At 47.1% G+C, this 14,582-nt stretch overlaps 1 protein-coding gene across 9 annotated transcripts in view; it reads left to right on the plus strand.

The window, feature by feature from the left end:
* mapkap1 (MAPK associated protein 1) overlaps positions 1-14,582 on the plus strand; it is a 114,671-nt gene that overhangs the window by 32,154 nt on the left and 67,935 nt on the right. For 7 of the 9 annotated variants that reach the window (XM_061293491.1, XM_061293494.1, XM_061293489.1 and 4 more), the window contains one exon: positions 14,492-14,581. The exons of the other annotated variants lie outside the window; for them this stretch is intronic. In XM_061293491.1, the coding sequence (XP_061149475.1) occupies positions 14,492-14,581 (90 nt within the window). The remainder of the gene's footprint in view (positions 1-14,491; position 14,582) is intronic. 9 annotated transcript variants of the gene reach the window in all.

A 14,582-nucleotide genomic window follows, 5' to 3' on the forward strand; every position in this document is an offset into this window, starting at 1 on the left:
TTGTGGTCAAAAACCGAGGTTTGACTGTATTTCAACATACGAGTTCGGTCCTGGAATGAATTAAATTCGTATGTAGAGGTTTGTAATATTTTTTGGTTCTGTGACATCTCAAATATCTCAACAGACCTTTCTGTCTATAAAACATGAACAAAAATAATGAAAATGTCTTTTTGATGGCAAAAACATTTATTTACATATTACAAACCGAATTCGGTTGAAGTTGGAAAATGGTGTAAAATGATTTGAAGATCCTTCTCAACCCATATTCAATTGAATGCACTACAAAGACAACATATTTAATGTTCAAACTGATAAACCTAATTGTTTTTTGCCAAATAATAATTAACTTAGAATTTCATGGCTGCAACACGTCCAGTAGAAGTCGGGGAAGGTGGCAAACAATACTGAGAAAGCTTAGAAAAGCTCATCAAACACCTACCGTTTTTTTCCATGTATAGTGCGCAAAATTTAACTAATTTATTGTCCTAAAATCTGGGGTGCGCATTATACATGGGTACAAAATTTTTTTAAATTTTTTCTTTTTTTTAAATTTTCTTTTTTTTTTTTTTTAAGTCCCAATGATCGTCACACACGCAGGGAGGCAATGGGTCCCATTTTTATAGTCTTTGGTATGGTCTTAACTAGGCTGGATGTAATTTTTTTTGTTGGCATTGATTTCTCCGACTGCCCGTAAACGCACCACCGCGCTCCGTGCGCGCACGGGACAGCAAACGAGCAGGTGATCGAGCAAGCGTCTGATACAAGAGCATTGCGGTCGCATGGAGCGTGTTTGAAGTGAACAGCAGAGAAGAAAGGAACAAGGCAAAGTGTTGTGAAATAAAATGCACAGAACGGATGCGCAAGACACGTCAGCTATATAAAGAGCGAGAGTTGTTTTCTTCCTATTAGGTTCAATTCACAGTTTAATTAGCAGTTTCAATCAGCAAATAACAAAATGCGTATTACAGGTAATATTTTATTTCACAACACTTTGCCTTGTTCCTTTGGTCTCTGCTGTTCATCCTAAAACACAAAGGCGCTCTTTAAGCAATGCGACAGTGAGCGCCCGGCGCGCTGCGGTTGCGCGACCGCACCAAATTAAGCTCCCTGCGCAGTGCGCTCTGAGGTCCACTTAAATTTTAGAAAGTACATCAGGACTTTAAAAATATCTTCTAAATTTCAGCGACGGCTCTGTCACAATAATCGACCAGCGCGGTGCAGTTGGGCGGTCGGCGGCGCGCTACGGTTGAGCGTTCTCTCTCGCGCTTTCTCTCTCGCTCTCTCTCGCTCTCGCACACACGCGCACACACGCACACGCGCACACACGCAAACCGGATATCATACGGAGGCCGCCATTACAGATGCGCAGAACGGATGCGCAAGACACGTCAGCTATATAAAGAGCTAGAGTTCAGTTCTCTACCTAAATCCGTATTACAGGTAATATTTTATTTCACAACACTTTGCCTTGTTCCTTTCTTCTCTGCTGTTCACTTCAAACACGCTCCATGCGACCGCAATGCTCTCGTATCAGACGCTTGCTCGATCACCTGCTCGTTTGCTGTCCCGTGCGCGCACGGAGCGCGGTGGTGAGTTTACGGGCAGTCGGAGAAATCAACGCCAACAAAAAAAATTACATCCAGCCTAGTTAAGACCAAACCTAAGACTATAAAAATGGGACCCATTCCCTCCCTGCGTGTGTGACGATCATTGGGACTTAAAAAAAAAAAAAAAAAAAAAAGATACATAAAAATTGGGTGCGTATTATACATGGGTACAAGCTTTTTTCCAGCATCAGCATGCCATTTTTAGGGTGCGTATTATACATGGGGGCGCACTATACACGGAAAAAAACGGTAATTCCATCCATCCATTTTCTGTACCGCCTAGTCCCCCACGGGGGTCGCAGGCGTGCTGGAGCCTATCCCAGCCGTCATCGGGCAGTAGGCGGGGGACACCCTGAACCGGTTGCCAGCCAATCGCAGGGCACACAGAGACAAACAACCATACGCACTCGCACTCACACCTAGGGACAATTTGGAGTGCTCAATCGGCCTACCAAGCATGTTTTTGGGTTGTGGGAGGAAACCGGAGTGCCTGGAGAAAACCCATGCGGGCCCGGGGAGAACATGCAAACTCCACACAGGGAGGGCCGGAGGTAGAATCGAACCCGCACCCTCCTAACTGTGAGGCGGACGTGCTACCCAGTGCCGAGCCGCCTTCTAAGTTAATTATAATTTGAAAAAAAAAATAAAGTTTGAGTTTGAGCATTGCATATGTTGTCTTCGTAGTGTATTCAATTGAATATAGGTTGATAAGGATTTTCAAATCATCGTATTTTGTTTTTATTTACAGTTTACACAATTTCCCAACTTCAGCCGAATCCAGTTTGTAGATAACGTGCACAAACAGCAACATTTTCACATTTAACAACCTTCTACAATTTTTGGGCTATTTACAGAGATGTTTGCGTGTGTGCTCACAATGCGTGTGCGTGTTTTGCTATTTACAAAGGATGTCCGAACTGTATCACAAAGCCCGAGCTGGCCGGCGTTAGCTTGTGATGCGGACTTCCATGTCTGTCGCGTACTCACAACCTCATCTTCTAAATTCACTCTATCGTTTTGCTCTACCGCACTCAAGACAAGCAATGGTTTGCTCGATTGTAAGCTGCTTGAAAGCCAATCGCTTCTGTTTCACCATGTTCCAAAACTCCAATTGCCACTCAGTACATGTATGCCTGAGCTGGCGGTGGCTTTTCAAGTAGACTTCAGTGTTTGTCGCGTACTGAAAGCCATGTCCTCTAAATTTGCTCCATTGTTTTGCTCTACCGCAATCACGAAGAACAATAGCCTTCTCTTTTGGCATTTTTGCTCACTCTCTGATTTCTTCCTCCCTAATTTACAAGTACATTCTCCATTGTTCTCCCGTGTGGGCTGGGCTTACAGTTTACATCACCTCTCTATGAGCCTGCTAGAGCAACTCTGCCATCAAGTGGTCGAGGTTAATCACTACAATGACTTGATTTTAAGTGGAGAGGTGGCCGGGATTCTTATCTACCCATTATCATCATCGGTTTAAAGTCCGTGTTCCAGGCGCCGCTGGGTTGAACTGGATTCTCAGTATGGCTTTCTTCCACCGTGGACAGTCCATGGCCATCTCGTGGTTGAGAGTCCTATACCAAGAACATTTTTGGAGCAAAACTTTTTTACAGCCGGATGCCCTTCCTGACACCAACCCAAGGGGAAATTGATTTTCTGTAGGGGTTGACTCCCTTAGCCCATTCCTCTCCCGAGTAGCCCACTGGGCAGTGGTACTATTTAACCCAGGGGTGGGCAAACTTTTTGACTCGCGGGCCGAACTGGGTTCTAAATTTGGACCGGAGGGCCGAACCAAGAGCAGATGGACGTAGGCTTTGTGTGAAGTCATATAAGCGACCTGCAAAGGTCATTGCATAAAAGATTTTGGCCTTTAGTAGGTAGTAAAGCATGGATATTCCAAACAAGTTTTTTGAAAACAAATGCATTTATTAACAGCATTAAAAAATAATAATAATTAACTAAAAAACTGCTATCAGTGATTCTCATAAAATACGACACTGTTATTATGAATAACAGTCTCCATCACTTCAGTGCCTGCAGGTCAGATTAATGAAAGATGTTTATCTTATGAGATCACATCAAACGGCAAACATTCTGACCAAATATTCTTGAATTCTTGAAGAATCGGTGAAAGCATACATCCAAATAAAGTAATCAAAACAGCAACACGGTGAGGGGTATCTGAAAATCAGAGCAGAGTTTTAACTCACAAACACCTGGTAACAGAGGTGAGGAAACGGGAAACACTTCCTTAAAGTAAGCCTTAAGAACTTTACAGGTTAAGATTAGTCGCAAATAGGTGGTGCATCAATGTCCTTGAGCATCCTGCATTGTTTGAAAATGAGAATGGTCGCTAGTTTCAATCCCTGCTATGTGTACAAATTATATTCAAAATGCATTTTTTTTACAATAAACTTGAGAGCCTCCCGTTCATTTTCAGTGGGAACAGTGTTGTTGGTCTCCCTTTTTCGCTAGTGCGTCATAGTCTGGAGTAAAATTTGTTGTGGAAATTCTTAGGAGAGATGCGAGGTGTTGGTCCGTTTACCTCGATTTGTGACGGGTTGATGTTGATGTGGCTGAACGTCACGTCGCGTACGTCGGGCCAAATTGGCCACTCTCTTTTAAACGCTCGGCACTGTGTCCACCTTGCGTTTCCTTGGGCGACTCATTTTAATGGAAAGATTCCAGGGGAAGGTTTGTGGGTGGCTTTAGCGCAAAACTGCATCTGAAAGCTCAGCGCGCGAATTACAAGAATGCTGTCGTCGAAGCCCACGCTCTAAATTCGGGACTGATACGAATAGAGCGAGAGTGCGCCATGTCCGTACTACTGAGTACGTACACGCACTTGTGAGTGTGCACCGAGCTTTCTGACACGGCTTCCGGTAGTAAATGCGCAGGCGAGCGCTTCGCCATCTACTGGGGAAACGCAGTCATTGCAGGCAAAATGACCAAAAAAAAAGTTTAATAATACAATTTGTTCAGGGTTGGCGGGCCGGATTAAACGGTCCCGTGGGCCGGATGTGGCCCGCGGGCCGTAGTTTGCCCACCCCTGATTTAACCCATAGTTGGGGGCTGGTTCGTGGGCACCAGGGCGTGTCCACACACCGGTGGGCCTGCGTGCCGCACGTCTAGGGGCCAAACCTCCTCCGAGTCCCTTGTAGTTTAGCCTGGGTCCGTGTTGTACCCAGTTACCATGTGTCGCCGCGTGGAGGCACTACATAGGGCTTGCTGTTAGAGAGGCTTTGTACTGGCAGGGAGAGACTTACGCACTCGGCTCTCCCGTTCGCATACTGCTAGCCAGCGGTGAGGGTTGACAGTGAGAAGTGACATGCACTGGGCCCTCCACCAACACATTAGACGCATCATAACAACCCGACTTGGTCTTATGAAGTCAGACACACTTATGAAGTCAGACACACCATTAATAAAATAAAAACAAGCTGATGGGAGTACTCGTCGACAGTACCCTGTGTCATTAATGTCGATGACTAGTATGCTCGTCGCTGGCACACAAAGCAAGAAGCAAGTAGATATTACTTCACACAAACACTACATCCATCTGCTCCTGGTTTGGCCCGCCAGTCAAAATTTAGAACCCAATTCGGCCTGCAAATCAAAATGTTTGCCCATCCCTGGTAGAGGGGTTTGGCTCGGATGGTTATGCTCTTTTCCCACCCGGGTGTCGGTCAGAACACAGGGGGGAAGACGTGGTTCAGTTTTGATTGCTTTACTGAATTATTGGTAAAAAAGTAACAGGCCATGTGGCTCATAGGGGCATACAGGCAAACTGGCAAAAGGGTATATAGGCGTGTGTAGTGTAGATAAGTGAGTCTTTTGGTGTGTGAATGTGATTCTTGTGTGTGTGATTATTGTATGAAGGGTGTGTATGTGTGACGTGTTTGTGCGTGTGTGTGTGGGTTTGTGTGGTTCTGCAACAGACAGCACGTCACACAACACTAGTCACAACACTAGTAGATGGCACACATTACATAAACTAATTGCGCGTAACGGTTCCGCTATACTAAATAACCATAAATGAAATACTCTCAGCAACACACCAAACATAAGTCATCGAGACAACAAAATACATTTGCTGCCGACCGTTAGTTGCCGTGCCACTGTGTAACGGCTACTCTTACAATGCGAGGCAAACTTAAAGGAGCGCGCCGGAGCTGTCAATCAAACGGCGCACACACAAAACAAACCTCGATCGGACAAACGGCACAACAGTGGACAGTAGGAACAATGAAATGTATATACTCACTTTTTGTCAGACAATCACGATCACAGCAACATACTCAGTCGATATCAGCAACTTACTGCTGCGCACAAGTGAATGGGTATAATGTCTAGACCCCGAATGTAAGACAACCCCCACTTTTTCAGTCTTTTTTCAATGCAAAAAACATTGTCTTATATTTGGGCCAATACGGTATGTCAGAGTAGGACCTGTGACCTACAGTATGTTGTAGTGTGCAGCATTAATAATAATAATAATATTACATTTAATTTACCCCTCCCTGAGTCGTCACTTTATCGTGGTGGAGGGGTTTGCGTGCCCCTATGATCCTAGGAGCCATGTTGTCTGGGGCTTTATGCCCCTGGTAGGGTCACCCATGGCAAACGGATCCTAGGTGAGGGGCCAGACAAAGCACGGTTCACAATAGCCCCTTATGATGAAAAAAATTAATGGATTTCGTTTTCCCTCGCCCGGACGCGGGTCACCGGGGCCCCCCTCTGGAGCCAGGCCTGGAGGCGGGGCTCGAAGGCGAGCGTCTGGTGGCCGGGCCTTCGCCCATGGGGCCCGGCCGGGCACAGCCCGAAAAGGAAACGTGGGTCCCCCTTCCCATGGGCTCACCACCTGTGGGAGGGTCCAAAGGGGTCGGGTGCAGTGCAAGCTGGGCGGCGGCCAAAGGCAGGGACCTTGGCGGTCTGATCCCCGGCTACAGAAGCTGGCTCTTGGGACATGGAATGTCACCTCTCTGGCTGGAAAGGAGCCCGAGCTGGTGTGCGAGGCAGAAAAGTTCCGGCTAGATATAGTCGGACTTGCCTCCACACACAGTTTGGGCTCCGGTACAAGCCCTCTCAAGAGGGGCTGGACTCTCTTCCACTCCGGAGTTGCCCAGGGTGAGAGGCGTCGAGCAGGTGTGGGTATACTTATTGCCCCCCGGCTGGGCGCCTGCACATTGGGGTTCACCCCGGTGAACGAGAGGGTAGCCTCCCTCCGCCTTCGGGTTGGGGGGACGGGTCCTGACTGTTGTTTGTGTCTATGCACTAAACGGCAGCTCAGAGTACCCACCCTTCTTGGAGTCCCTGGAGGAAGTGCTGGAGAGCGCTCCTTCTGGGGACTCCATCGTTCTACTGGGTGACTTCAATGCTCACGTGGGCAATGACAGTGAGACCTGGAAGGGCGTGATTGGGAGGAACGCTCCCCCCGATCTGAACCCGAGCAACACCGCTATTATTGGACTTCTGTGCTCGACACGGATTTTCTATAATGAACACCATGTTCAAACATAAGGGTGTCCATGTGTTAGAGATGCACCGATCCGATATCTGGATCAGATATCGGCCCCGATATCAACAAAATTGATGGATCGGGTATCGGAAAATGCAGCCGATCTGTGAGCCGATCCTTTCCTTAATCTATTGGGACGCGGGCTACGTCATACGTCAGCAGCACGTGTGCCGTGGGCTACGTCATACGTCAGCAGCACGTCTGCCGCATGCCACGAGAGTTTTCTAAACAAACGCAAACATGGAGCGAACGAAAGAGTCAGCTGTGTGGAGGTACTTTAAACCAGTGGTCCCCAACCACCGGGCCACATTCAAAACTGCTTCAACACATGGAGACCAAGCATCCTGCAATAAAAGACAAACCTTAATCACTTCGGGTGTCATTGTCTCCGATTGCGTCTAGATGGGACCGGCTCGTTTCTGAGAAACAAACTCAGTGCTCCCACTAATTCAACGTAATGGTGGGTTTTATTTTTGTCATTTGTACTTGGTTTTATGTCAGTCGTATCATTTTATTTCATCGTATTTATATATTTATTATAAATGTATCTATTTAGTTATTTATTTATTTATATAAATGTATTATTTCTTCATATAAATGCCGGTCCGCGAAAATATTTCTGACATGTAACCGGTCCGTGGCGCAAAAAAGGTTGGGGACCACTGCTTTAAACTGAACACGGCAACTAGCTCGACGGCAGTTTGTAATGTCTGCAAAGCTAATGTTGCCAGGGGTGGTCGTAGTACTGCCAGTTATAGTACTACCAATTTAATTAGGCATCTCCAGAAACACCACGCAACAGAGCACCAGGAGTTCCAGCAGTTGAGCAGATCAAAGGGAGCGGGAGGTGGACCTACATAGCAGTTAACGTTAGCAGATGCACTGCAAAGACGGGAGAAATTCCCAGGCAACAGCGCAAAAGCTATGAGAATTACGGAGAAAGTGCTGGAATTCATGGTTTTGGATGGACAACCGATGAGTGTTGTTGAAAACGAGGGCTTCCGACGTTTACTTGAGCACCTGGAGCCACGGTACAATTTGCCATTGCTCAAGTATTTTTCTGAGACCGCACTGTCAGAAATGTATGAGAAAGTGTGCGAACACTTGTCACAGGATTTAAGAGATGTAGATGCCATGAGCTTCACAACTATGTAGAGACGTGTTTACATTCCTAGATTATTGTATTTGACCAAGTCACTTGTTTATTCTCTTGTCCCGATGCTATATTTTATTTTTAATTCCACTCTGCACTTACAGTATTTAGAAATAATTTTGAATGTTTTTTTTGTGTTCGACTAAGCAGAGCATGTTTTCAGGGAGCATTTCTCATTGCTGCTTAAATGAGCATTTAGAGCAAATAACTGTGTAGTCATGCCTGATGCCATTGCCTTTAGTCTTTTCTGTTCCACATGTGGAGGTATGTAGCTTGTCAAGTCTACCATAATATCGGATCGGTATCGGGTATCGACCGATACGCAAAGCCACGGCATCGGTATCGGTATCGAAACCGAAAAAGTCGGATCGGTGCATCTCTACCATGTGTGCACTTGGCACCAGGACACCCTAGGCCGCAGTTCAGTTGTCATCGGATTTGCGGCCGAATGTTTTGGACACTTGGGCGAAGAGAGGGGCGGAGCTGTCAACTGATCACCACCTGGTGGTGGGTTGGCTCCGATAGAGGGGTAAGATGCCGGTCCGACCTGGCAAACCCAAACGCTCCGTGAGGGTCTGCTGGGAACGTCTGGCGGAATCCCCTGTCTGGAAGAGCTTCAACTCCCACCTCCGGCAGAGCTTTTCCCACGTCCCGGGTGAGGCGGGGAACATTGAGTCCGAGTGGACCTTGTTCCGCGCCTCCATTGTTGAGGCGGCCGACCGGAGCTGTGGCCGTAAGGTCATTGGTGCCTGTCGTGGCGGCAATCCCCGAACCCGCTGGTGAACACCGGCAGTAAGGGATGCCGTCAAGCTGAAGAAGGGGTCTTATCGGGCCGTTTTGGCCTGCGGGACTCCGGAGGCAGCTGACAGGTACCGGGCGGCCAAGCGGAACGCGGCTTCGGCTGTTGCTGAGGCAAAAACCCGGGCGTGGGAGGAGTTTGGCGAGGCCATGGAGAATGAGTTCCGGACGGCTTCGAGGAAATTCTGGTCCACCATCCGGCGTCTCAGGAGGGGGAAGCAATGCAACGTCAACACTGTTTACAGTGGAGATGGCGTGCTGCTGACCTCGACTCGGGACGTCGTGTGTCGGTGGGGAGAATACTTCAAAGACCTCCTCAATTCCACCTACACGCCTTCCATTGTGGAAGCAGGGCCTGGGGACTCTGAGGCGGACTCTCCAATCTCTGGGGTCGAAGTCACTGAGGTAGTTAAAAAACTCGTCGGTGGCAAGGCCCCGGGGGTGGATGAGATCCGCCCGGATGTTGTGGGGCTGTCATGGCTGACACGTTTCTACAACATCGCGTGGACATCGGGGACAGTGCCTCTGGATTGGCAGACTGGAGTGGTGGTTCCCCTCTTTAAGAAGGGGGAGCGGAGGGTGTGTTCCAATTACAGGGGAATTACACTCCTCAGCCTCCCTGGTAAGATCTATTCAGAGGTGCTGGAGAGGAGGGTCCGTCGGGAGGTCGATCCTCGGATTCAGGAGGAACAGTGCGGCTTTCGTCCTGGCCGTAGGACAGTGGACCAGCTCTTCACCCTCAGCAGGATCCTCGAGGGTGCATGGGAGTTCGCCCAACCAGTCCACATGTGTTTTGTAGACTTGGAGCAGGCGTTCGACCGTGTCCCTCGGGAGGTTCTGTGGGGGGTGCTTCGGGAGTATGGGGTACCGCGCCAACTGATAAGGGCGGTTCGGTCCCTGTATCACCGTTGTTTGGTCCGCATTTCCGGCAGTAAGTCGGATTCTTTCCCAGTGAGGGTTGGACTCCGCCAAGGCTGCCCTTTGTCACCGATTCTGTTCATAATTTTTATGGACAGAATTTCTAGGCGCAGCCGAGGCGTTGAGGGTGTCCGGTTTGGGGACCTCAACATCGCGTCTCTGCTTTTTGCAGACGACGTGGTGCTGTTGGCTTCTTCAGGCCGCAACCTCCAGCTCTCACTAGAGCGGTTTGCAGCCGAGTGTGAAGCGGTCGGGATCAGGCTCAGCACCTCCAAATCCGAGTCCATGGTCCTCGATTGGAAAAGGGTGGATTGCCCTCTCCAGATTAGGGATGAGATCCTGCCCCAAGTGGAGGAGTTTAAGTATCTTGGGGTCTTGTTCACGAGTGAAAGGAGGATGGAGCGCGAGATCGACAGGCGGATCTGTGCAGCGTCGGCAGTCATGCAGACTTTGTACAGGTCTGTCCTGGTAAAGAGAGAGCTGAGCCAAAAGGCAAAGCTCTCAATTTACCGGTCGATTTACGCTCCTACCCTCACCTATGGTCACGAGCTATGGGTCGTGACCGAAAGAATGAGATCCCGGATACAAGCGGCCGAAATGAGTTTACTCCGCAGGATGTCCGGGCTCTCCCTGAAAGGTGAGAACTTCGGTCATCCGGGAGAGACTCGGAGTAGAGTCGCTACTCCTCCACGTTGAGAGGAGCCAGATGAGGTGGCTCGGGCATCTCATCCGGATGCCTCCTGGATGCCTCCCTGGGGAGGTGTTCCGGGCATGTCCCACCGGTAGGAGACCCCGGGGACGACCCAGTACGCGCTGGAGAGACTGTCTCTCAGCTGGCCTGGGAACGCCTTGGGATCTCCCGGGATGAGCTCGATGAAGTGGCTGGGGAGAGGGAAGACTGGGAGTCCCTCCTGAAGCTGCTGCCCCCGCGACGCGACCCCGGATAAGCGGAAGAAGATGGATGGATGGATGGATGGATGGATGGATGGATGGATGGATGGATGGATGGATACATTTAATTTAGAAGCGCCTTTCAGGTCACTCAAAGTCTCTTTACAAGAGTTAAGAAGTTAAAACCAAGTTAAAAACAAATTAAAACAATAGCAAACAGTAAAGAAGATTGTGAAAAACATGTTAAAAACAACAACAGTAAGGCAACTACAAATGAAATCCTGTCCCGAATAGGTGGGGTTTGAGAGTGGATTTAAACTGTGGGAGGGAGTCAATATAGCGAATGTCAGGCGGAAGTGTGTTCCAAAGTTTGGGAGCAGAGCAGCTAAAAGCTCTGCTCCCTTTGGTGGTAAGCCGGGCATAGGGGACAGCCATCGAGGATGACACCCAGACTCTTAACCTGGGGAGAGAGGGAAACTAAGAAGCTGTCAATGCAGGGCTCGAAACTAACGATTGCCCGATTGCCCGGGGCAAGTAGCGATGGCAGACGGGCAAGTAGAATTTTTCCTCACTTGCCCGAACTTGCCCTGCCATAATACCATGTTTTCAAGCTGTAAAAAGACGATTTTGTGCATAATTTCTCGCAACTTCTGCCGCTTCTGGTCCGACATTTTGTTTTCTAGGGAGCGGTTAGTTTCTCGTGTAAGTCTGCAATACATTGATAACGGCAAAGCGCTTCGTAATTAAATGCATGCTCCCTCACCCGTCCCTGGCTTTTCTGCGCCTGCGCACCAGCAGAGCTTGTTTCCGGTTGAATTTTGGTACTACAGTAGACTAGTGTGGTTTAATTGCATCAAAAGTTCTACACTGTATTAAAACAGGCTGCAGGCACAATATGATGGAATAAAAACATATGAAGGCAAAACTTAGTGTTGTCTTTTTTATTGCAAAAATGTGTCGGGCAAGTAAAAATCCACTCCAAAAAAATTCGGGCAATTAAAATTTTGTTTCGGGCAACTAAAATTTTCTCCAACTTGCCCGAGGGCAACTTGGGCAAAAAATAAGCTTCGAGCCCTGCAATGGGGAGGGAGAAACTGTCAACTTTTGATAGAGTAGATTTAGAACCAACTAAAATGATTTCAGTTTTATCCACTGTTAAGTTTGAGAAAATTGGAGGTGAACCACTTTTGTAATTCGGAGAGGCAATGAGTCAGGGAAGAGGGCGGGAGGGTGGAGTTGGGTTTGCTGGACAAATAGAACTGGGTGTCATCCGCGAAGCAGTGAAAGAGGACATTGAATTTACGGAAAATAAGACCAAGAGGGAGGAGGTAGGTGATGAAAAGGAGGGGACCCAGGACAGAGCCGTGGGGGACACCAGTGGAGACAGCAGAGGATTGGGAACGGAAGGATTTAAGTTGGATGAACTGAGTGCGGCCTTAGAGGTAGGACTAAAACCAGGCAAGGGGGGTGCCCGAGATAACGATGGAGGAAAGTCTATTGAGGAGGATGGAATGAGAGATAGTGTCAAAGGCCACACTCAGGTCAAAGAGGATGAGGATGGAGAGTAAACCGGAATCAGCTGCAGTGAGGAGGTCAATGGTGATTTTTAAGAGGGCTGTTTCGGTGCTATGGCGGGGGCAGACTGGAACTGTTCAAATAAATTATTTCGTGAGAGATGAGACTGAAGTTGCGAGGCAACAATTTTTTCAAGAATTTTAGAAATGAAAGGTAAGTTGGAAATGGGGCGGAGGTTATTGAAGTTGTTGGGATTTTTTAAGTGAAAAACAAAAGGAGTGAGATGGGGGGGTAGGAGATCTTGGGGTTGATGAATTTTGTTGAGGAGTGAAAAAACAGCCTTAGGGTTCCCACGGTTGGATGAAATGAGACTGGAAAAGTAAGTGGATTTGGCTGAAGCAATAGAGTCCTTGTACTGTAAAATGTGTTTTTTTGTGCATGTCTAGGTGAACAGAGACCAGTTTTTTTATGGAGGCGTTCAAGTTGACGTCCTTTCGACTTCATGAAGCAGAGAGCAGTGGTGAACCAGGGCGCAGAATGGGTGAAAGAAACAGACCGGGTTCTGACTGGAGCGAGGGAGTTGAGAATGTTGGTAAATGAGTTGTTGTAGTGGAGAACCAGTTCATCAGGAGAGGAAGATTCCGGGTATGGTAGAAAGGCAATGATGGAGGAGAGAATGTCAGTATTTATGTCTTTGATGTTACGGAATGTGATGAGACTAGGTGGCTTGATTATGGAGAGGTGGAGTGTAATGTAATGTTGTGGATGCCAACAACCATAAAAGTTCCTTGATGTCTATCGGTGTGAACAAAAAACAGTCATTTGTGAAACTAAAAGCATTTGCAGGTTATTACAAACCTGCCAAACAAGCTTTTTAACCCATTTTAGAAGATCTTAATGCTGTTTTCTTTGCACAAACGATACTATTTATTTATCAATGGTGGCGGAGGTATGTCCTCTACGTGTTACGTGAAGTCCTCTGATTGGTCTGCCACCCCAATCTATGTAAAACGTAATGTCCTTTGATTGGTTCATCTGGTCTACATATTACGCCTGTTTATTACGTTTCTGTGTGGCAGAAGCCACATAAAACAACTCAATAGATTAGCACAAACGATAGTATTTATTTACCAATGGCAGCGTAAGTACGTTATGTCTAGTTGTCTGATCTACGTAAAACATAATGTCCTCTGATTGTTTCATCCGGTCTTCATATTTCACCTGCATATTACGAAAACCACACAAAACAACTTTACCTATTTCAGAGTTTGGTCCGCACAAAAGGCGCACCTTATTAAAAGGCGCACCTTCATTTTTTGAGACAATTAAAGGCTGTTAAGTGCCCCTTATGGTGCAGAAAATACGGTAATTGAAATCAAACACAATTAAAATCAAAACTTATTTATAGGTGAAGTTACATTTGAACATAGGACCCCTTGTTCAAAGGGAGCATCTGAATTCTCCCATCCATTGAATTTGTCTGTTTTTGGACAGCTTCAATTACTTTGCATGAGGACAGAATATTCTCCCAGAGCTGCTGTTTGGATGTGAACTGCCTCCTGCCATCATAGACACTTCATTTGATGATGCTACTATTGATGTTCTCAATAAAGTTGAGGGGAGGATGGGGGCCACACCATGAGTTTCTCTTCTTTTATGCCCAAAGCAGCCAGAGATGCAGACGTATTCTTTACAATAGAGGTCGAGAAAGGCTTACTTTACATTTGTATAGCACGTGGTGTTAAATCTTCACAAAATATACAGTTTATCTGTATGTTTGAAACCTGAAATATGGAGGGAAAAGTTAAAAAACCTAAAGGAGGCTAACACTTGCAAGGCATCTTACTGGTTTAAAAAATGTTTGACTTGACTTACTCTTTAAAGTTCATGTTTGAAGCGCAGTTCAGTTATGCTTGCACTTCAAAGTCAAAGTCAGCTTTATTGTCAATCTCTCCACATGTCACAACACACAAAGAGACCGAAATTACGTTTTTCTCTATCCCACGGTGATGAGACACATTCGTTTCATTCATCACGCTTTTTCTTTTGTCATCTTGAGTCTGACTAAAATTTCACATCTGTGCTCCTTTTTTTCAGCCCAAAGACTTGAAAGACTGAGGAAGGAGCGTCAAAACCAAATCAAATGTAAAAATATTCAGTGGAAAGAAAGATCTTCCTCTCAATCAGG

The sequence above is a fragment of the Syngnathus typhle genome, linkage group LG12 (assembly GCF_033458585.1).
Source record: "Syngnathus typhle isolate RoL2023-S1 ecotype Sweden linkage group LG12, RoL_Styp_1.0, whole genome shotgun sequence".
In the NCBI taxonomy this organism is placed as follows: domain Eukaryota; kingdom Metazoa; phylum Chordata; class Actinopteri; order Syngnathiformes; family Syngnathidae; genus Syngnathus; species Syngnathus typhle.